Raw genomic sequence first — 25,039 nt, 5'->3', positions numbered from 1 at the left:
TTATCCCCCTTCTTCCTCTCCTCATTTACCTCCCCCTACTTTCTGATACCAGTGCATAAAACACACCAAAAGTTTTCACAGGAGCTCGGTAATGAGGCCGACCTTTGACCTTGCCTTGATGAATTCCATACCTGTGCATGTGCAAGAATACGTGTGGTTGTGCGTATGTGTGTGTGTGTGTGTGTGTGTGTGTGTGACTGCAGCTGGCGGCTGACAGCGACATGACTAATGAGGCCTCGGAACAGAAATAATAGGTGGGAATTATAACACAAAAAGGGTACAAGCGCAAAGGAAAAGGAAGAACAAATGACGGAGCAATGGGAAGGAGGAGAGGCAGAAAGGAAAGAAAACAAAGGAAGAAAGAAAGAAAGGAAGACAACGATTTAGAGAAGGTTTAAATAATTTGAAAACTATAGCTCATTACATTACAACGACAAAAAAATCCTTTTTAACCTCACCATCCCACATGTTCTTCTCCAGTGTAAAAAGAGCTACCTCTTTATAATATACAAAACAACAACCTCATTTAACAAATATAATTATACTTGGCCTTATAGATGCAGTCAATCAGTACCAATCTATCTCCTGGTGAGGTACCAATTACATCTGTATAAAATGCAATTGTAGTATAGATCCTTTATCTGATATTGTGGTAGAAATGACCAATCTTCTCAGTGAAAAGGGAATTGCAGAGAAGTTTCTCAAATCACAAGGCTTAGAGAGAAAGCCAATCTAAATCACTCTATTTTGAAGCGGAAGCCAGACTTTGTGGAGTAGCGCGACCTGGACAGCATATTTGGGTGTCTGGCAACACCAGCCTGCAACTGTCACACTCAGGGTCAAAGGTCATCATATGTAGACAGAGCAGAACTTCCTAATTATACATGATAAATGTAATCACACACAGGAAGCATTTCTCTCCACAATTTACTGGCTTAACCTTGTCAGATGTGCCAAGCTGGTGAGGAAATTGGAGGCAAAAAGGTGTCTGAGCGTTAAATGTGAAACATTAGTGTATTTGTTATACTTTACAGCAAGTAAATGAGAATACAGGCACACATTGATAATAATTCCACACTAACCAATAATCTTCTATGTTTGTGTGGAGCTTTGTGAGCTTGATAAATCAGGAATACTAATAACAAGGACCAGATCAGGCAGTGTGTTGTGATAATGATACTATCTGGCCTAGACAGATCTCTTCAGTGAGCCCTGTGTTCCTGCAGGATCAGATCAGTGTCTATAATGGCTGACTGCAGCCAGAAGGTCTCGACCCACTGACACAAAACACGGCGCCAAGGCAGAAGCGAGACAGATGGACAAATAGACAGATAGACATTCAGACAGCCATCCTGTCTCGAACCACAAATAGATACAACAATTAAGTCAGGTCTGGTCATTTTCATTTCGTTGACCTTCGCCCCTCTCCTCCTACACATGTAAGGAGACAAATTACTACTGCAGTTTGATTCGACCCACAACTCCAGTGCAGGAGAACATGTGGTGTGGAGGCTGGGACAGCGGACATAAATCATACCTGTATTTGATCTGTGGGGCTCTGGGCTGGCTGATGATGTGACAGCTAGCATGCACCCTATGTCTCTGAACCCTTCAGGGGCTGAAATGGGTCACTTGTTTTGCAGGGCCAGCCGTATTTTCAGTGGTGTGTAAACCTGGGGACAACTGTGGTGCATTCTGCCCTTAATGTGAGTTTGAACGATCGCAAAAATAAACCAAGTTCGAAATTTCAATAGAATCTCTTCGTCTAATAAATGCTGAAAGTTGTAGAAGTGATTCAAATAGCAACTTGTATTGGTCCTCCTATCAACAAAGTCCTATGACAACAAGACCGTGGCTACGATATTGCTGTTTTACCACTAGCTAGGAAGAAAACCTAAAGAAGATAGAATACGCAAAAAAGCGTCACACGTTATACAGTACTGTTATGTATCCCGTAATGTCTTAAGACTGGTAGATGTCACCATGCTTTGCTTGTAAGAGAGATATTGCCTTTCTTGTGTTATTAGTGCTACAGACCTAGGACATCTGGTTAAAGCTGTGGGATAAAAGCAGTTTTGTCAGTAGTGGATTTTGGCACAGTACACTGCAACTTTTTCACCTAGTTGTCAAATCAACATGTTCTTGTCACAAAGAAACCGAATCCTGCTGGCCCTATGGATCCCTCTACTCTCATCTTAACAGAAAGCCTTATACCTCAGTCAAACAGCCATGATTTCCCGTTTGCATCGGCTTTCATGTTACCAATTGTTATGCCTGCTTGCTATAGTGTTATACAGTATGTTCCGTGTCAAAGGCATACAATGAATATGTCATTGGCTGTGTAGCAGTACCACTTTACAAGTCGTATGCACTGTGCACACATACAACAATGCTTATTCCACAAAACAGTTACCAAAATTATACAGCTTCATTCTCTGAGGTCCCACAGGAGATTACAATGTTAGATCAGGATCTGACCTTTGAAGTTTCCTTTATAATTGTACAGTTTAGATCCAGACTTTGTTTGCTGCCTTCCAGAGCCAGTTTTAAAACCCGAGAGGTGGCTAGTCTCCAGGCTAGGCGAAATCAGAATTGCATTAACACCCAAAGAGCATTTCATCAGAGTCAGCAAGTCCCCATGGTCCAGGACACCTGTAATAGTGTTTCCCTGCTCACAGTCACAAAAACATTGCAACTCCTATCATATGGATGGTTTATCTGCTCCTGCCTGCACGGAACTGTGCTGCTGCAGCTGATGAAATCAGGCCAAACAAATTGTATTTGTTGAGAGAAGGATCAAATGCTAGCACACACATAAAATATATTAGCAGCTTGAGCTACACAGAATACCTTTGGCATAGTGGTAGTATTGAATTAACGAAATAACAGAAAAAGAGAAGAGGATGTGTAGAAATCCAAACTGACTTTCCTATGCTTTTCCTTGCCTCTCTGCTCCTCTGCGCATTGAGAAATTACGGTGATTGTATGCATTTATGTATTGTTGTATTAAGTATTGCTACATGCCAATCTCAGCATTGTTGTACATGGTAGGTTAGGATGAATATTTATAATTCATCTTCTAAACTATCACACCCTTGGATAACAGACAACTTTTGAAGCCTTTCTCAAGTTCATCTCAAAATGATCAACAACAAATCAACACATGCGTCCATTATTCTTACTATGGAATTCATGAAAACTATCAATTTCAAACATTTGGTAATGGGAAAAAGAGATATTTTTCCTGTTTGTTATTAAAATAAACAGAGATGTCTGGGATGAACTGGTGTGTGAAACTCAGGGGAGAGAGAGAGTATGGGAGAGAGAGGAAGAGAGAGACTAAGGGGCCTGACTGTCTGACAGACAGGCAGGCATGGACAGGAACTTGGCATTAGGGAATATGATTCTGCCAGAGAGTGATCCATAAAGACTGGAGGAGGTCGAAGGGCACACTCTCTATAATGACTCATCATCACTCAGTGGTGTTCACGCTGGGATGGCCTGTATGTGCATCTGGGAGAGAGGGCCAGTGGATCTGCTGAGAGATAGTGCAGGATAAACGACTAGTTCTGCTATTCTAGGCCTCTGGGGAGAAAAGAGCAATCTCCCTGTTGTTTTATCAGAGCCCCGGCCAAATACTGTCACCCGCAACATCAATTTACCCCCTCGTCAACAAAAATTTGAAAAAAAAAAACACGGGTGAGAAGGTTGTAAATGACATTCACTGTGTTATGAAATATGATAAATGTCGTAAAGCGTATGGAATTCCTTCTGTTAGAGGGAGACTGTTTGGCTTCTCGGAGCTGGGTAAACACCACTGGACAGACCGTGCCATGGCAGCTGTTCCCGTGGTAAAGCGGTGGGCAGCGGAGGCGGGGCCACGGGGGAGTTGTGGCGTTTTCATGAACTGTTTTTTTTTTTTTTATTCACAGACAGTCATTACTTTTACTACAGCGCAGCCCAAACTGACCACTAAAAGGGCGGCACAGACTGCCAACACCTTGTATTTGGAATTCATAAAACAATAGCTCACTCTAAATTCCCCTGCTGCATTCTCAATCAAGCTGCTCAGGCAATGACTGTGTCTGTGTGCATTTATATGCGTGCACGTGCAAGGGGCCATATTTTTTAGTCGTGCTGCATCCCATGACTATCTCCATTTCTTGGCAACTGACAGCCTGTTTGTCATCCACTCCTCAACCAAGAAGTGACCTTCAGCAGCATAACTACCTTAATCCTGCTGTGCCTCTCCTCTCCCCTCCCTGCAGCCCTACATCTCTACATTTCCATTGCCTCTCTCACCCTCTATCTCTCTCACCCCTGCCTCCCTCTACTTCTCTCACTTTTTGCACACTCCCCTTCTACAGCCTTTGTCATTGATCGCTGATGCGACTGGCTGCCTCCATGCTCAGTAATGACCTGCCCTGGTAACCAGCCGGCTGCTCCGCTTGGCCCCTCGTAGATTGAACTGTCAGATGGCAGCGATTAATGGCTGGGCAGAGAGACACAGACTCACACCTGCAATGTCCCGACCTGCACTGCCCTGCCAACATGCTGTCCCATCCCATCTCAGCCTACACAGGTAGATGGTCCACGTATGTGAGTGTGTTGTGCCTAAAGAATGGATGGATTCAAACACGTGTAGGCGTGTTTGTGGGTGCATATAAATCTTTACTTCCATATGTGCATTGCTGCCTCTGAGGGTTTGCATGCATTCTGCCCTGCCACAGTGGCTGATGGGAAGGTATGGTGAGAGGTTGTGCAAGAGGGGCTAAAAAGACAGGGCAAAGAATAAGAAAAAAATCAATCAATGAAAACACACAATTCTCTTTTAGGATCTTGAAAAGTAGAAAAAGTAGCCAATTCTGCCAAATCACAAAATAACTAACCTAACTAACCACAGTTTGCTCCACTACTTAAATGACAGCATAGTCATTATTTGTCTGCAGTGCTATACTTTGTTGCCCCCTGCTCTTCTTTATTACTATATTAGTTATGATTGCACCAGTAATCATTCACTTATTCTACTGTTCGCACTTGAGTCACTCCGCGCAAGAGAATCCGAATAAATGACTAAAATGCTAACATATGTTATTTCCTCGAACAGAGATGAGTGGAGTGTTTGGTCTGGTCTCGCTCTGGTCTGTCTGTTGAGCCGAGCACTGCGGGCCCACGCGGCTGTCCCGTGTTGTACTTGGCCGGCCGTCTGCTAACTGTCAGCGCAGTATCTCCTTACACTGATGAATGGGAAGTTTCCAGACCTTTCCCAAAGCTTTCATTCCCTTGTTCCAACGCTTCATCCAGAGGAATGGCCGAGAAAACAAGGACTCCTCCGCCTGCCCGCCGGCCTCCCTCAGGGGGGAGCGCCAACGCTGAGACGGGCATGGAGGCTAAATTTAAAATTGCTCCCTTCAAAAGGGCGAGAAAGACAGATGGAGCGAGGGGAAGGAGAGAGGGAGGGAGATGAAGAGTGAAAGAGATATGGACAAAACACTGAAGAAGAAAGACAGATGAGAAACACAAGAAATGCGGTGGGAGAGAAAGAGAGAGAAACTGGAGGAGGAAAAAGGAGAGTGGGAAGATGGAAGGAGCATAATCCCTTGAACAGTGAACATGTGAATATCAGGCCAGTAGGGGTTTGGCGTGGTGTGTGAAACGGAGATAAAATCGATTAGCTTGTCCACTGACCCAGTGAGCAGTGGGGCCCCCCATTGCCCCAGTCCTGCCACAGCCCTGACAGAGACGTCCAGGCCTCTGAAGCCCCTTGGGGTCCCTTCTGGACACTGAGGTGAACAAAGTGGTGCCCTCCTGTCAAACTAAAGCCCTCAAGCACCAGCAAAACAACAAACCATGATGCAATGCTTCACTGCTCTCTGATTCCACAGGAGACAGCAAAGACATAGTGTGTGCTGAAAGAGGACACTGTGTGAGAGCTGAAGCTCAAAAGACAGAACTAAGGTACTTATTTAAAGGAAAACATCTAATTAATTAAGAATTCAGCCAACTGAAATCCACTCAGTATTTACAGAATAAAAGCTATTTCAGTCATTTCTGTTTGGCTCTTTATTACAGTGTTTTAAAACTTAGTCCTGTAACCCTATGTCTCATAACAGAATGACTTGTGAATACCAGTTTATTATTTTGTTATTTATTAACATTTATTCAAAGCTGCTAGTTCCTTTAAGTTATTAAGTCTTTAATAAATGCTTCACAGGGCTGTGAAAGCATGAGTTTGATTCCCAGCTTGTAAGCACAAACATATCAGTGTTGATATTTTTGTCTCTAAAAATTTCCTGGAGAAACTGAGAACCTTTTCTTATTTGAAGAGGAATATCTGCTCATTTATACATGATTTGATTTCTGAAAAAAAAAAAAAAACACTCCCGCCACTCACCACTTCCTGTCCTTCAAAAAAAAAAAAAAAATTGCAGTTTTAGAGATGCCTACAATACATTATTGATGGTAATAATTCCACAAATTGCTAGGTGTTTCTTAGAAAATTCAAAAAAGCACTGGCCTGACAAACTTCCACCTGTTGACAGGTCCTGAAAGCTCTCCCTATCTTTTTATCGCCTTGTTTTCCTCACATGATTTCCTCAGCCAGATCACTGGGTGAGGAGCACTTCTTTGATTCTTGGCTCATTGTAGTGTATCTGACCCTGGAGGTCACACAGTGGAAAGAAGTGGCTGTGTCACTGCTAAGCTTTTCTCCGTGTTAGAATAATATTTCTATGGTGCATTTAGGATGCTAACCCTAATCAAAACAGGACATCCTGAGGAGGGCCGCGCTCTCTCTTCCCTGGCCCCGCTCACCGACCGCTTTATGTTTTTGTGTTTGCGGAGGAGCGACAATCCCAGGAAGCAGCGAGAAGGGTTCATCAAAGCTCCGAGCAGGGGGCCCTGGCTGCAGGATCGTTGGAATGCGGCGTGGAAAGGAATCTCTACTGTCCTATTGTTCCCTTGTTTCCTCGGTCTCATCACACGTCGGCACGTCCAGTTCACTTACAGGTAAGCAGCGCTAATCAGCCCTGCATTCTTTTCCGCGGCCAAATTCTTTCCTCTGCCGCGACCCTGGCTGACCGACAGCACTCGTGTACACATTGAAGGTGCACGGCTAATACAGACACACATATACACACACAGGGGGGAAGTCATCAACACAGATCTCTGAGGACAGGGACACGGCGTTTCCTCTTCTCAGACATGGGACTGGGAGTGGAACAGTGAGGCGAACACCGATGATCCACCTCCCAAAATCTGGGCCCAGAGAACAAAGAGTGTGCTTGACAACATCTCAACCCATCCAGATTTTTTTATTTGGGAGTGCCATCTACCACCCAAACAAATGCAATGATTGTTTTTTCTTAAAAATCGAGTTAAGATTAAGTCAAGTATCTTGCCTTTAAAAATCAGTTTACAGTTTGTCATGACTTTTTCTCTTGTGTCTCAGCAGCGCAACACAAGCGAGACAGCTGCTGTCAGATTCAATCAGGTGAATGTGGTGCGGTGCAAACTTCATCAGGAAGGCCCCAGCTTTGATCACATCTTCTCCCCTCATCTCTCCCATCCTGCGGGGGCGAGAGGTCACTGCTTAATGAGCTAGGGGGTGGAGAGTGGGGGACTTGTTAGGGCCGAGATGAAAGGTGTACAGGAATCACACACACATAGCACACATAAATGTACACATCTGACCACTCTGCTCTGTCCCTTCCTCCCGTTTCAGCCACAGATGGGCATAACCTGATGTCCCGTTTTGCCCCTGGTAATGAGAAATGACTTTCCTCCTCTCCCTCCATTCCCCCCTCACTCCCTCGGTCCTTCCCTCACTCCTTCCATCCCTCAGGTCAGCCAGCTCCACCCAGGGAGATCCCCGAGCAGTGCTGGAACACACTGTTATCGCCCACATTCACAAAGCGATTGTTGTGTAATTCCTGTTTATAGCTATGTGCTCCCTCCAGTGTGTAAGCGTGAAAAAAAGTACTGTTCTCTCTGTAAACTCTCAATGACAGTGATTAAAAAGAATGTTTGAAAGCAAACACAAGTTACTTTAATATACCTGCGAGTACAAATATAATTCAAAAGAACTTCAGCTTAAGGGTCACAACTGGGATATAATTGATAAACCCATTTTCTGTACCCACATATTCCCATTTGGGGTTACTGGGTGATATCTAAAAAAAAAGTAAACTGATCACAATGCAGCTTGTAAACATAACATCATATGTGCAGTCCAGAATGAAGCGCAGCACACAAAGATAGGCAGCTGGGAAAAAAAGTTTAGTCTTTCTCCCCATAAAAGCACTCAACAATGTAGTAAAGTGACTTTGGGTAGTTAGCTGATGTGAGACATGAGGCCAGAGTGTCGGGCCCTGTTTCTACCACCTGCTTCAGGTAATTGATTGGAGTATAAAATGATTGAGTTTCTTTAATTAGCTAACAGACATCTCTTCTCAAAGCGCGCCAGGAAGTGCTAACTTCACACCGCCTCATTAATAGCCCGGGCGAACCGCACCATCAGCAGTCTGTTGACATTATAACTCCTCAGACATCATAAGGACACACAAATCAGTTTGATGTCTTGGGGAAACTTTTCAGCTCAGCAAAATGCCATTCATCTCCGACCAATCTGTGATGAGAAAATGGCGGCATGTCACACATTTGACAACTACGGTGTATACGCCACAGAGCGCCTTTGTTTTGTGCAATACGCACTAAAACTGGCACGTACACACTCGGTTTGTCCAAATAAGCACATACACACATACTCACCTCCCCTCCAAACACATAACACACACACATCTATACACACACAAGCACAATCTATAAAAACATGCTTAGCTTGGGACTGCTCTGTTGATAATGACCTCAGCCTTGGCACCGTACTGGGCCAGACCAGACTGCCGACAGACTGGAGGCTTTTGTGTGGACTCCCTATCTCTAACTCCATGACCTTTAGTGGGGAGAAGAAAGCAGAAATGCTTTTTTTTATTTAGAAGGGGTAAGGCTCGCTCATTGTTCTGTGTTGGTACGGTTTCCCTGTGGTAAACACACAGCGGTTCCCAGGCTTGACATGTTACTGCACACCCCTCCCTCCCTCCATCCATCCCTTGGTGTTCCCACACGGCCCTGTCTGGGTCGCTGCACCGTACCACCCCCCAACAACAACACATACATACACACACACACCCACGTACAAATACCACTGCCCCACACATAAGCGCAACACACGCTGACAGCACGACTACATGCTCGCTTTTTCACCTGCCACCAGGGCAGGATTCAAAAACTAATGCTTGTCTGTGTGCTTTTACGCATTATGAAATTCTTCCCACATGTGATGGACTGAAATGAAGGAGAGCAGGGAGTGCAGATGGAAATAGGGAGTAGGGAGGGAGGGAGTAGAGACGGGAGAGAAGCCCATGGGACAGGGCCACTGTGTCAGGGCCTGAGAGGGGACCCATGAGGAGGCCTGCAAGCTCCCTAGTTGTTTGGGACAGGGGCCATCCTTCAAGCGGGTGACAACAGTGCATAAACAAACCACTAACCTCATCAGCTCTCTGTTTACAGCCCTGAGACCAAGTCCTGGATGACTAATTAACATCAGAGACCTTCCAAAAGAGCCATTTTCTGAGGGGGGGGGGGGGCTTCTCCCATCATAAGAGAGGAGGAAAGTGGACGACATGTCAGACAGATGGGGGCGTTGATAGATGAGCGGGCCTGGGTCACATTCAACCTGCCTCCCCGCCACTACACACACACACACACACACAGATAGACACACATTTTGACCACAAAACACAATAAATGACAAAAACTGCATGTGTGAGCATTCGTCTGTGATATGCGTTACACCTGGTTTGACAAGCATTCAGCAGCTTTCCTATTGTATGCTATAACAAGCAGAAATGCCGTTACTTGTTCATAAATGTGCATGTTCGCCGTTTTACTCGTCTGCAGACTGACCACGTAATTGTTACGCATCCATAACTTTGAAGTAGAAAACTGTCGCCTTTCTAAAGCCACTGACAGAAACCTATTCACACAAGTATGTCGTGCGACAGTTTAAGTTTAACTGGGTATTTCACACACAAACCTTCATCAGAAGCAAACACATAAACTCAAAAAAAGTTAGCAGCAAGTTATGAAATCTTACATTAAGGCCTTGAAATAAGTGACCTGGCTGAAGATTGAATAAAAGACCTGTTTGACTTAAGTGATCTGCCCTAGGTGTGGCTATTACCACTGACTGTGTGGTAGAAGGCCATTAATATGAATTCACTTGATGCAACTTGATGAAAATAAAAATAATAAAACATTATAAGTTAATATGGATACAAAGCAATTAATTTGCATTAGAAAACAAATTCAAAGCAACACTAACATAACCACAGAGGAGAAATCTCTGCCCTGGGCCCCATTGATTCTTGACCCAGTCCATTACAGAAGGAGATATGGGACATTTGTATACGGGGCTTTGGCACCAAGCGGTGCGCAGGCAAAGAGCACCGCTCCGGGACAACAAGGGCTGTTTAATGGGGTCTCTATTTCACTTTCCTCGCGCCGGCCCGCTCCCTCTCACCTTTTAAATGGGCCGATCTATTAACCGTTTTAATGAGCTCCGCCAGACAAACGCGAGATGCATGGCCCATTGCACAATGTGAGGAGGACGACGCACTTCTCCGCTCCCGAGAGGAGAGGCACTGACAGACAGACAGAGGGACACAAGAGACGCGCGAGGCCTCTCTCCCTCCCTCTCTCCCCCTCTCTCTCGCTCTCTCTCCTTTCTCTCGCCGACGCACGCACGCACAGACTCCCGCGTGCCAATCGGGGTGTTAAATTGTAAGATATGCAAATTAATAAGTGATATGTGCAATATTTTTGGAGACTGGCGGGCCAGTGAGTGATGGCTGACAAAATATTGTGGAAATGGGAAATATGATTATCAAATGCACACGTGTGGGACTCAAACTGGATTTGAATGCTCCATTGCCACTTGTTAAGTTTCCAAGTCATTTTCATGGAACTTTCCCTTTAGGTCTATTTTTTAAAATTTGTTTTTACACCTGTTAAAAATAATGGAATTAAGATGTACATGCTGGAGGTCACTCGGTGGGTTAGCCTAGAGATTAATCGCCATTGTAATTATAACAAATGATCAAATACCTCTTAACACATTATAATCAAGAGGTTTTTATTGAGACACAAATATGCTAAGTGGACCTTTAATTAGGCCTATGTCAAGCTAGTGTGGATCATCAAAACCCCCATCCTCCATCTTTCTGTAGCCCGCAATTCACCGCGGGGTGCGGCCTGCGCGCCTTGGCTCTACTTAGTTGGGAAGCAAAAGCAGTTTTTGTGGCGCACCGCGTTACATCTGGACGCGCGGACTAATCAGTCAAGCTCCATCAATCACTCTTACTTTACCACCTCTCCATCATCTCCTCTATTACATCCACCCCTTTTTTTAATCACAAGACTGTTCTACAAAGAGGCCCCCATACATGCCCGTTTTAACACGACTTCTACGGACAGGCGGGAGGCACACACTGAACGCATTTACCAGCCGGGCTCTTATGAGGGATCTGGGAATTTAAATATTCACTGTTGACACTGTGCAGACCTGGCTGGGGGCCAGAGCGGGCCCGCTCCTCCGGGAACCCAGAACCCCCCCGCCCCCCCGACTTGAGACGCAGAAATCTTCATCCTCCATCTCGAGAATAATAATCGTTAAAAACAGAGGAATTGTCCCTCCTATATTCTCAGAATTACTTTTAATGGTTTGCAAGTATGTAGAAAAGTTGATACAGTCTTTGCTTGTTTCTCTTTGTGAGCGTTTCTATGCAATATTGAAAAAAAAATGTCTTAAACAAAGTTTTGTTACACAATCAAGAGAGACGTGGTAGGCCCCGACAAAGAAAAAGTGTTCTTTCCTGATGATGATGAAGATGGTGTGTGTGCACCTACTTCCTTATGCGAGTCACAATATTATCTAAACAGTAGATGGAATAGTTATATAGGCCTACGTTCATAGGTGCTATGTTTAATAAACTTCATCAGGATGCCTATATTTTATTAACTGACCACATGTAACAACGTCATATGTTGCTGCTATTACACTATATTGTTTTATTTTGTTGAATGTTTTCTGCAAAAATACAGGTAGTCCATATGTAGAACGGTATGTAAACACTGGTCACAGAACTGAAACCCACACTTTCATTAAAAACAAAAAGTCCTTTATATAAAAATTCTGTAAACACAAACATTGCAGGCCGGGAGCATTGCACTGTTGCCTTTCAGAGTTTGACCTCCCTGCCTAATTTTCTTCCAAAAATATATGAAATCCAATTCTAGATTAAAGTTGTGCGTTTTACAGATAGAACCTCAACAATTAAAACAGTCAAAAACTCAAATAAAGTCCACAACGCACAGACATTTAAGTAAATGACAATAAAACAGCTTTAGAAAAAATAATCTCATTCTTGATAATTTATTGTTGCACATCAATGCATGAATTGCCATATCAATCATCTCCTTGCATAAATTATCATAGCTGATTGCGTCCAAGTAATTAAATCGATTTAATGACAGGAGTAGTTCGATATTATACTTAATGTAATCACATGCATTTAAAGTTTTAAGTTATTATTTTATCCTGAATGAATTTTGTTAACATGGTAAGAAGCCTGCCTCCTGCAACAATCAAATTACTTGGAGCGTTAAGTTTGTAAACTACAACATCCGTGCATGAAAAGAATTAAAACAGAAACGTCTGAATTTGTTTGGGGTTTTTTTCAGCTTGTTATATAATCTAAAAAACGTACACGTTACGCATTAACGAGAGCTCGGAATGAACTGCATGACTCACATACACAAACAGAGTTACAACCAAGATCCCCTTCCCTGAAACGTTCACCATGCCTGTCTAAATCCATGTTTTGCCCTTCTTTCTCTCCATCAACCTGCCTTTTCCAAGTTGCATCCCCGCGCAAACTGGAGTGAGCAGCAGCCCCGCAGCAGCAGTGTGCAGCGATTGCAATACAACTCTCGATGCACGGGACACGGGATTTTAACCTACAATACAGCACAGTACACTACAGCGCCCACTACATGCAACGAGCAATTCCAATACTGGAGCGGACGCCTTGCAGAAAGTTCCTCCATCGCTCCCTAAACTTTAGTTTACACTCTTCTTGTGACAGCGTGTTTTTTTCTTTCGCGACAGACAGTATCGTCGTTTTGCCACTCATAACAGGTGAAAGTGAGGATTATGGTTTTCTGGTGGAAATGAACAGAAACTATTAATACACGCAGTGATAACAGCGACAGCCTATAGGTATACAAGATGGCATGTTTCAAAAGGAAAAAAGAAAGGGATGTTGCACCTACTCGTGGCCAGTTTCCGTGCCCTGCCTTTGGACCTCATGGTGCCAGTCTCTCGGCGTGGGTTTGTTAGGATTTTTTCTTGGATCTTTTTTCCTCCTTTTTGTTTTTTCTCTGTCCTTTTTCTCTGGGTTTCTCAATCCAAACGCGCTATCTCTCCAGCATTGTCAGTCTGGACACCTTCGCACATGCGCACAGCCCGGGAACTGCCGGCAGCAAGTGCCAGAAAAAGTTTGGGACGATTTATCACTTTGATATTAACCTGATCTGGTTCAAGATGCGTGCGGACCGCGGACATCTCCTCTCGTGTCAGAGTTTCAAACGATCACTGAGTGAGGAAGCGGGGCACACTGCAAAAAATGTTCGCCGTTGTCGTCGTAGCCTCCGATTCAGTCAGTGTTGTTTATTTAACACGTGAGGACACTTTGTAAACGACATGCGGGTAGTGCAGTTTTGACTTGTTTCAGGGCTGGTCTAGAAAAAGGAGCCATTTATTTACCTTGTAATAAGACAGAAAAGGCAACAATAAGAGTCAGACTGAAGAACAAATGACAAGTTAAAATCACGTTGATCTACCGGACACAACAGAGAGATGTCACTCTTTGTAAAGAAAAGAAAAGTTTTTGAGACAGAGCACCAAATGAAATGCTTTCGTAAGATGGATATTTTTTTGCAGTGCAGATCTACAGAGCGCCGGGGACATTAATTATAACTCTCCTTATTCTCAATCCTTACTGCACACCTTTTCTCTTTAAATGAAGTGACATTAATCAATGTTCACTTAAATTACCAATGCTGGATATAGTCATTAAAGATTTTATATATTTTAATTGTGTTTGGACCATTATACCGAGCACTGGAAAATGAATGACCCCCGCCTCCCCTCTCGGGCACACGACTGACAGCTCTAATATGAGAGTGCCCAGGTTTTTTCCCCCCTCTCTTTCTCTTTGTGCTGACAATTATTAATATGTTAAGTGCTAAGTATTAATGCCTGTTTGAGACGTTTCTGTTGCAGTGCGTAAATTTCATCACTTGGTAATTGCTGGAGGCTCGAAAAAGGATGTTTTCACTCGATTTAACTTCGAAAGAGAACTGCTCTATCAATAGAGAGAAAAGAGAGGAGGGAAAAAAGACTTTTGTCCAAACCTTCTTCTCAGTGGGTGGAATAATGTGAATCAACTTTGTTTCGCTCTGAATTTTTAAAGAAAAAAGGCCACACTCATAAATGCATGCCAACCAGGCACTAAAAGTCAGTAAAATCACTGAATGTCTGCTGTTATCACATAAACATTTTATAGAGGCATATTTAGATACTGAGTCACATATCAGTAAAATAAAGGACAGACCAGATACAAAAACAGCACATCATGATATGTGACCATCTCTTGTATTTCACTGCTAAAACGTATGAAAAAAATAGTATCCACACATCAGTCCATGCATTGATACCATAAAGATGTATCCTAAATAAAGATAGCGTATAATTAAAGTAATTGGCAATTAATTAGATACGCATGAGATCATGCTGACCTTGCAGGTGAACTCTTTAATGGGTTGTGAACTCGAGCTATCGATTCCAAAGTGTGTTGAAACTGATTGAAGTCCTGACATCATGCCATGTGGCATCGATAGATAGATAGATAGATAGATAGATAGATAGATAGATAGATAGATATGCACAATTGGACAAACAGCACCCTAAAAAGTTTTTCCTTCGGTTTATTCTTAAATTCATTTCTCATCAAATGAAAGCTACTTTTTTGTTTAAAAAACATGTAGTTCCATGTCCAAAAACTAGACAAAACTAATCCAAAAGGGGGCATCTCTGAATCGCTATTCCTCATTTAAATAGCCGAGTTAAGAGAAGTTAATACTGATACTTTATTGTGGTTGTACCTCACTCTACGTCTACTGTAATGACATAAATGGTGTTATTAAGTGGGTTGCGCCTATACACAGTGCCTGGAAGGTGGTGCGCAGCGCGTATGCGTACTCACAAACACACACACACACACACACACACAGAGAGAGAGAGAGAGAGAGAGAGAGAGAGGTGCAGGCGGCGCGCTCAATTAGCCTAAATGGAAACAGTTTTCATGCACCGCAATAATTCACTCTTCTCTTCCCTTGTCTCTTCTCCCTTCTGAATCACTTTCTCAATAGGCTACATATTTTATTATGATACGTTGATCCCGGTGGCAGGACGGAGCAGTGCAGAGATCCCCACAGCCCCGTGGATTGTAATTATTAGAAATTAATTGGGTTTGAGACCCCCACAGTTGCAGTATAAACTAAAAGATTGCCTCACTTCGTTCACTTTGCCTTGAATTCACATAGCCTACAAATACCAGTTAACAGACGAGTCTAATTAAATATTGTTTAAAGCGAAAACATTACAACATTTTACTGTATTACAGTAGGCGCGTGTTCAGCTGGTAAGGGGTTAAAAAATAACATGCTCTGCATTGGGCTCTGTCGAGGCAGACTAAAAGTGAAGAGGGAGCCTCCGGCACAAGGAAATTACCAGCGCCCGCGTGACCTTTGAGCAAGGTAATCAATCAAGTGATCAACAGGGATATTTATCACTGCTTTGTCCAACCAAACATGTGTCTGGAAAGCAAATAAAAAAATGTAAAATTTGGATATTGATATTCTGGCATGTTGACTTGGTTTGCCTACAATTATTAAAAACAACAGACATCATATTGGATAGCTTTCATTTCATATTTCATTTACATAATTTAAAATAAGACGAATATTAATATGCTAATAATAATACTGTTTTATCATTACATGTTTTTAATACAATAATTTTAAATAATACAATCTAAGCAAAAACAGAAAGACATAAAATTACTAATTAAAAGCAGGCACATTTCAACACAGTAGGCCCACATTTTGTCTTGGCCATTACTGCCTTGCTATATCACAGGCCTGCTGAATTTTAGGCAAATGTTCAGGGCTTTCTTTTTATATAATCTATTTCTATTGAACCTAATTTTGCAATGATATTTTTTTGCTAGAGACTATCTTATAGTGTTCAAAAATGCCCAAATGTATTTGGCCCTGTGGGTGCTGCCCCTGTGTGGAGAATTATCGACCCAATCAAATGCAGTGAAAGAAGCTTCCAATAAACAGCTATAATAATAGGCCTACTCTAACGCAGAAAACAGTCCCTCTTCACTGGGCAAAGAGTTGATAGGCTATATCAAAATTAAAACTTTTAAATGAGACAACAATAGTAAAATAGGAGGTATTTGTAACAAGCAACTTGACATTATTATTTTCATTAGATGTATTTATATGTTGTTTTTTGGCAGCAAATAAATAATTGAAAAAAACCCTTCAAGTTAACATTGGATAAAATCATACCTTAAACGCCTGGTCAGTTTCAAGGTGAGGAGGCCCTAAAAACCGTCGGTACAACAGTACTTGTAGGTTACAGATACATTTACACACATGATTTTGACAGTGTAAACATGGGAAAAGAAGCTTGAGGCAATCTAAAGAAAAGTCAGGTCTAGCCTAAATACCTGAAAAGATATATTCAAAATGTTTTGCTACAATCACGCCAGAAATATGTAGTAGCATTTCAGAATAAAAATACAGACATATTTATATTTTCCCAAAACACTGACTGTGGCTACTATTCCAAGATGATAATGTTTTTTTATGTGGGCGATTGAATAAAATGACGTAAATTAGGCCTAAGTGCAATTTTTCCAAAAATAAAGTCACAGAACCATGCAAACTAATTTTATTTGCACGTTTTCAAATTAATAAAAATCATGAAGGTCTCCAAACATTATGGTTCTGTATCAGTGCTTGCTCTCCTACTTAATTGCGTGAGGCTGAGTCAGTGTGAAAAGATGACCATGTTGTTGAAAATGCTTTATACTATACCGCCCTCTAGTGGACACTTTCATGAAGGCCTACTGTTTGATATCTTCGGGGGAAAATACTGTAATCGACTTACAGATGAGTGTGTTGTTGCAGCATTCAAAAAAGGTCACCCCTAGCAGTCCTATCAGAAATGAATAAATAAAGAGATGAATCAGTTTTCTGGGATAAGGTCTGCAGCCACACTGAAATCCACATGTCACGACTGTATAGGAAAATAGGTCTAACTTTGTGGGTTTCATCATTTAGGTCTGGGTCAAGTGAATAAACTCAAAAGCAGAAGGTAGCATGTGACTGATTAATGACCTGGCCTGGCTTGTACTGAAATAAAGTGCATTTTAACAACTGCTTCTGGACTCAATATCCAGCGTGGGAGACAGATAACGATGCGCTCCTGGAACAATTTGTGGGAGTAGTATTGATAGGGCTGGTGTTGGCCATGGACATATTTATCTGCTTGATGAGAGGGTCTTACCTTTACACATGCGCATCCCAATTTACAAACTCATCCCCATCAATTTCAACTCATGCCCCCCCCTTGCGGCAGTCCCATCAACGGAGATATGTGACAAGTAATCAATGGGACAGTCGATCGAGTTTATTTATCTCCGTTTCCAGTAACAGCAGAAAGAGGAATCCTTGTCAAGTTCCCGGTTGCAAGGCAGTTACGGGAACATACAGATGGATGGGAGGCTTAGGACATAGAGAGACAACCAGTCAATAACCTGGACAGTGCCTGCAGATGACTGCATATAGCACAGATCAGTTGAACTTGAAGATAGAAATCAAAAGTGCTTTGTATGAACATTTTCAGTGAAGCTAAGTAGTAAATAATCAATAGGTTTTTCACAGAAGACATTTTTGCATGTCATAATAGGAAAAGAACAAGTGTAACTAATATAATGACTGATGGCTGAATTCCAATTTGCCGTTTCAGTTTTATGGTCCTGGTGTGGTGCATATGGGCTCATTGTCACACTGTCATGAATCATTGGGACACAACAGAGCAATCATTAATATTATTAGTAACACCTGTGGTTTTCCTACTATGACAAGCTCACGGTGATAACGGCTGCCTGAGAAAAAGGCCTAGTTGACCGACAGAAGAGTATTTGACAAACGATGTTTCGTTTAAAGGGGCTATATGTAGTTTTTTAATGAATTTTTTTTTTTTTACTGCCTCTGTGTGAAGGGGTTGTAACCTCACATAAAAATGAGCCATTCACCAGCTTTCTCGCTCACCTGTGACGGCCTCTTTCTGTGTGAAAAAATCAGGTTGGATTTTAGGCTGTGACATTCATGCTTGCCTACTGATTCTGAACTGTACAGCGACAACACCACAGCTAACGAAATGGAGTCAGCTAACACCATAAAAATGGCTCCCAGCACAACACAGGCTCCAACACAAACTCCACTGAAGGATTAAAAACAACAATAAAGTTTTATGTGCTGAAGCCCTTCAGGTAAAACAACACCAGAAAGACTTGAGTCAGGGAGAGACCTCCACTTTGTTTTGGATATAAAAACCAACACAGAGTTGGCTTTCATCATACTGGACAGGTAAACTGACATCACTGCAAAGCATGTTAAGTATATTGTGATATTGTGCATTTTAGTTGGCTCATGTTAGATAATGTTAGCTTCCTATTTCAGACCCTGGAATGGAAGTTCACTTACCGATTGCCTCTGTGATTGGATGTCAAGTAATTTCTTCCAGCTGAACTCAGACAAAACAGAGGTCCTGGTCATTGGGTCCCAGTAAATGGCAAAGCAAATACTGCCATCTGCTGTTTCCCTGGTGAATCATATCAGGCCTGTTGCAAATAATCTTGGCATCTGGTTCAACAGTAATTTAAGTTTTGAGCCACATGCTACAAAGCTTGCGCAATCATGTTTTAACCAGCCTAGATATTTTTAAAAAATAAGATCATTGTTAACTTTTAAGGACACTGAGACCATTTTACATGCCTTTATATCATTACGCCTGGATTACTGCAACAGCCTTTTTACTTGCTTGACCCAAAAATCTATTGATCGACTCCAGACTGTCCAGAACTCAGCTGCCAGGCTTTTAGCCGGAAATAAGAAACATGATCACATCACCCCTATTTTAGCTTCATTATACTCTTTTAAGTCCCTTCTTAAAACATACTTTTATAGAAGAGCTTTTCTTGATTTTCGTTGATTTTAATTATCTATTTTCTTTAAATTGTATTTTAATTTCATAACTTTCTTATTTTGTTTGCTGTGTTTTATTTTGTTTGCTCTTGTGAAAGCACTTTGTTACATTGTTTTGAAAAGTGCTCAATAAATATTGTAAATATTTATAATAATATATAATATTATAAAAATATTATTATTATTATTATTATGACACAAGGTAATGATCCTTTAACTTCATTGTTGCAGAAGCCACACTTGCCAATCCATGAATAAATAAAAAGCTTTATTTATGATGTTATTATAAAGATAAGCTACATGAGATCAGAAAAGCAGAAGAGCAGGAGACCAGAATCCCTTAGAGAGTAAGCCTGGCTGGTGAAATGCTGACTCTAGCTATTTCTTTGGAGCATGTGGCCAGGAATTACACATTGTACCTTTAATTTTGTTAGCAACACCTGTGCTTTCCTACTATTTGAGCAAACATTAATTAGGCTATAAAATGATATTTGAGCTGAGGTGTAACACAGACTACTGACTGCATCTTAGTCACAGTCAGTAGGCTGAGGAGCATTATTGCATCAGTCTGCAAAATCGGATATTAATCTTATTTATTCCATAGGACACCAACACCATTAGGCCTACCACTACTCCAAATCAATTCATTAGTTTGTTTAATTTAAGATTGGGGTGCATATATACTGTATTATTGTGTTATTGTATTATTGTATAAGTAAGCACATCCTGAACATTGTACAATCCAGAGTCAAATTCATCATGTGTACACATACCTGGCAAATAAAGCTGATTCTGCTTCTGATATTAAAAGAAGGCCACGTTTGAAACACCAAACATACAAAATCATAGCCTACACATAATTTAGCTAGCAAATAGCCTAACATATATCACACCAAAAACATACCACACTATGGTGAATGACATGTCTCTTCAGTCTCCTTTGCAGCAGAATACAATGCATCTATTTCCAAACAACGGAATTTCACGGTAACAGCAAACATGTGTCTATTTTGTAACATTATTATCTTTCCTAAATTGCGCTTTCCCAGTCAAGCAATACACACAACTTCAAAGGTAGTAACAATAACTTCGTGTCTAGAAGGGAACCCTATATTGGCAAATTTATGTGCCTTGTTTCCTCCTTCTGCAGGGTTTAACAACTGATAAGATTAGATGCAGCAAATCCCTAAGTTAAAGCTCCTTAAATCGATTTATTTCTATATTAACATATTAAATTCAACAGTCTTTGCGTGCGTCTCCCTCCAAAACACACGCGCGCTGCTGCTGCTGCTAAGGCTGTGATGCGTGCGACGGGACGCAGCAGTCTAGGTTAGATTTTAGAATCGGACTGTGTCACCTAGACTTTTGTATTTTCAAAGTACAGAAGTCAAACAGATAGTTATGAGGACCATGGCCAGTGCTGTCCTGAAACGTCACTATACAGACTGCAGGAGGTGTCCTCTGTGCTGAAATGATGCAGACTTTTTCAGGCAATTTCAGTACAATAACATTCCTCTTTGACAGAGAGGCAAGACATTATGGTGAAAGGCTAATAAAGAAAAGTGTCAAACTCATAAACATCATGTCCTGAAAACAGGCCACACAGTTTAATACCCACAAGCACATCCACACAATTAAACAGATAGACCTGACCCCGAAATGATAGAAGCCTTTAAAACAGCAGCATGCCAGCCACACCAAATCCACTAAGGCACTTGTAAAGTTACTCACCTATTTCAATGGCATCTGACGAGCCTGCATTGAGCGAAATATTTGACAACGTCCTTAGTAATCCAAAACAGTTTTATTTGGGAGCTTTGCGACCCTCTCCCCCTGTTCTCTTCTTGAAACAACTTTTATGTGTGAATTGCATGATTGCTAGCTTGTAGGTGCGCTCTGCTAGTCTACTTGTCAGATTTTGCGTTTCAACCGGTTTCTGGAGTATTGTTACATGATCAAATAGAAATTTAAGATTGGGCAGCCATGTACACATTACCCAGAAATCATCACTGCATGTATAGGCTAGGCTATGTGACGCGAATACCAAAGAAAATAAGACTAAATTCTTTCTGTTGAATCTGTGGAATCTATTTTTATATTTAACCATATACCTTATAGCCTAGTGTTTGCTACTGTGGTTTGATCACCCCAGCAAAGGGGGAAATGCACATGAGTGTATATATAGCCTACAGCCTACCACTTAACCGGCAAGATAGTAAAATAGTTGAAGATGAACTGGTTACTTAGACTAATTGATTGTTAGAGATGACTGATATTTGATGCATTTTTATCATGTAGGCTAAGTGACAATAATTGACAGTAATTGAAGTCCCGCGGTGCAGCTGCACTGTCTATAGGTCTACCTTCGCCCCTGATATCAAGGTACGGGGGAGCGTGTAAGTTATCTTGTGTGTAAGTCAATCACACTGTTCATACCTCCAACACTAGAGGCTCTATGTCAAAAATCAAATAGCCATTTTGTGTCACTTCTTTTTCTATGTTCAACTTCACATGTGGTCAAGGTCACTCTAATCTGAGATGAGCACAATTTTATTATTTGCTTCAAAAGTAAAAAAAAAATGCACATTACATTTTATGTATTCCAACCTTATTAGGTATGAATGTTCAAAATGATAACTTTGTACAAAGTAGACAATATTGTGTCTTGTGTTTACCACAGTTACTACTATTACTATGAATACTACACTATTACTACCCAAGTAGACAATCACATATTGCTTTCAAGATATTTTATTGAAACACAGCTGAAACCTGAATAATTAAACACACAAAATCCAAACTTACTTTCTTGAGAAAACCAAATCAACAGGTAGTGAAATGTACGGTACAGTATGTAGTGTATCCATAAACATATATGCAATATTAGTGCTGAAACAATTAGCAATCAATTAGTTAGTAGTTAGTTAATTATAATCAATTAAGTAATTTTCAAGCAAAATACCAAACATTTTTTGGTTTCAGCTTCTGTACGCACCACTGCTTATGAGTTTTCTGTCTTCTGTTAATGTAAACTTAGTATCTTTTTGTTTCAGTCCTGAAGACTATATTGACAAATAAATGAAAAGAACTGATGTTCTACACAATTAAATAAAAGTTCAAGTAAGGATGTCCCGAGCTCATCTACACGCTCCAGAACAGGGCCAAATCAGGTGTTTTGATCAATATAGGTATAAGCTATACAAACTGATTTCAACAAAATTGGATTGGATTGAGAGTGAGTGACCTGCTGAGAAACAAGATAAGTTAAACAGTTTAAATTTATCATATGAAAACGATCATATCCTGAATCTGATTATACCCAGGACAAAACTCATGCCCCTTTTCCACTGCATGGTACCAGCTCGATTCACCTCAACTCTCCTTTTTTGGTTTTCCATTGGGGAAAAGTTGTACCTGTACCTGCTACTTGGTACTTTGTTTCAGATCACCTCCATCGAGGTTCCAAGCGAGCTGAGTTGAGCAGAGGCAATACCAAATAGTGAGAGAATAGTCACTATTCATTGCATCATCATTGCGCGCGCCAGACAGAGGCCAGCAACAGAATGTTTTATATTTAACAATTTTCATATGTTATTTCATCACTAAATCCAGCTCACAGACCGCTCTGGTCCGACACAGACCGCTGCAGTAATAACGGCAGAGGAAAACAGTGTTATGATTTCTGACAGAACGGACCCAAACGCAACGCTCTGGTTTTTAACTGATTTATTGAGGGAAAAAAGGGGAGCTGAGGGGCTGGAGAAGGAGAAGAGTTGGACACCGGGAGGCGCGGGCACGAAGGGCCGAGGAGCTGGCGAGGCAGGATAGGTCCAGGCGAGAGGGCCGAGGGAAGCAAGAGGAAGAGGAGGGAAGGAGTGTGGTGGCAGGCTGATTGGCTAGGAGCGAAGGGGAACCGGCGGAGCGCCGTGGAGATGATGCGAGGGGGAAAAGGCAGATAGGCGAGCCCAGCTGACCGAGCGGGACACAGAGGTGAGTGGACCTAGAGGGGAAGACAGATAGACAGACAGGGTTACTACAGGGAAGCAGGAGACGGGGAAGCAGGGTACAAATGAAGTGAATATTGCAGTGGCACCAAGTCAAGAGCAACGACAATCAAGCGGAGACTTAGTGGAAAACCGGGGTTGAAATACTGGTTGAGATGAGGTTGATTGCAGACAGGTGTGGCAGGCAGAGGTGGAGGTTGATGAGGTGCAGGTGTGGATTGTCAGCCCAGCTCAGGAGCGGAGAGAGAGGGAGAGCACACACCCAGGGAGAGGGGAGGAGACACAGGGAGAGAGGCAAAACCCAGGGGAAAACAGAATATGTGAAAAAAAAGGAGGAATAAGCAGGACACTCACCGTCAGCTGGGCTGCCACCACAACAAACACAACTGCAAGATTTTCATACCGCTTATCTGTCTTTACATTCTGAGTAATGTTGAAACGTTTTAACTTAAATCAAGAGCCTGGTCATAGCCTGGGACAGAGGCTGCTTGTACTTCATTTAATTTGAATAACATTCAGGATGTTTTAAAGTGAGAAGTAAACAAATATAATAACCTTTCACAGAAGCAAAAGTCACAGCGGGGTAATCAGGCTCGGCAGGTCTGGAAACACATTTCCTCCCCACTGACAGACCACAGTGAGCGCATTAGTCCTCACAAGGTCATGTCTCCGAGGGGAGGACTTGTCCTGCAACAAATTTTTTCCTGAACGACACCGTCATCCTTCTTGGGAAGAATATGATGGTCTTCTTTATTATCTTCTGTGCTCAGCAAAACACATTGCAATATATCAATTGAATAACACTAAAATTAATCTTTGTAAGAGCATTAGACGTTAAACAGATTTTGTCATAGCAATTAAACAACTCTCTTACATGTAGGCTATAAAATAGACATTGGCTGTGTTATCTACTGATTCTAAATATTCACAGTGAGAATTGATGAACTGATGATGAATTAACGTTATAGCACAAAAGTCTTAATCATAGATAAAAGAAGGTCTATCATTTTTAAAGACAAAACACAATGAAAGAATCAAAGAAAGCAGAATATTGGATCAGTGTCAGCAAGAGAGCTATTGAAAGCCGGAAAAATAACTAATGTTAATGCTGACATACAGTTTATATAATAACTAACCTTAATGTAAGTTCCTAGCTAACTTAATGTTTAAGTTAGAACAAACCGAGTTAGAGCCTGTCAATGACAACATCATTTAACATAAGCAAACTAACTATTAATATAATAGTTTAATCACAAACATTTTAGAAGCCTTAATGTATCTTACTAAATGAAAACAAACAGTTTGACTTACGTTCGTTTGCCGACAGATACCTGCCGCTGCTGCTGATATCTGTCTGTCACTCAAACGTAAACACGGGGTCTCCTTACTTTTACCCAAGGGGGGAAACAGCGCCACCAAAATCCCGCATGTGGCCAAAAATATATTACATCCGTAGCGATAAGAACTACCCATAGACCGTATGGAACTACCATAGAGAATGAATGGTAAAAGTTAAGAGAGCTCTACTATGTACGATTTTGTCACTAAGGTTCATATGTCAAACCTAATCC

General features: G+C 41.6%; 1 protein-coding gene and 1 long non-coding RNA gene across 13 annotated transcripts in view; both read right to left on the bottom strand.

The window, feature by feature from the left end:
* Positions 1-13,700, bottom strand: part of mecom (MDS1 and EVI1 complex locus) — a 130,228-nt gene extending 116,528 nt beyond the window's left edge. For 10 of the 12 annotated variants that reach the window (XM_038693535.1, XM_038693542.1, XM_038693539.1 and 7 more), the window contains exon 1: positions 13,390-13,699. In XM_038693535.1, the coding sequence (XP_038549463.1) occupies positions 13,390-13,426 (37 nt within the window). In that variant the 5' untranslated portion in view covers positions 13,427-13,699. Of the gene's footprint in view, positions 1-13,389 lie in introns of all 12 variants that reach the window. The other 2 variants (XM_038693544.1, XM_038693547.1) reach the window with 1 other exon arrangement.
* Positions 13,701-23,184: 9,484 nt separating this feature from the next.
* LOC119883224 lies at positions 23,185-24,863 on the bottom strand. The gene is made up of 3 exons (XR_005440607.1): positions 24,780-24,863; positions 24,024-24,228; positions 23,185-23,464 (listed from the first exon to the last, which is right to left on the bottom strand). It is a non-coding gene; the product is annotated as an uncharacterized LOC119883224 (long non-coding RNA).
* Between the last annotated feature and the right edge of the window lie 176 nt (positions 24,864-25,039).

This window comes from Micropterus salmoides, unplaced genomic scaffold (assembly GCF_014851395.1).
Source record: "Micropterus salmoides isolate LMB-PRFRI ecotype aquatic unplaced genomic scaffold, ASM1485139v1 Ms_hic_scaffold_3, whole genome shotgun sequence".
Lineage (NCBI taxonomy): Eukaryota > Metazoa > Chordata > Actinopteri > Centrarchiformes > Centrarchidae > Micropterus > Micropterus salmoides.
The sequence above is the reverse complement of the archived record's forward strand: the minus strand, read 5'-3'. Positions and strand labels throughout refer to the sequence as shown.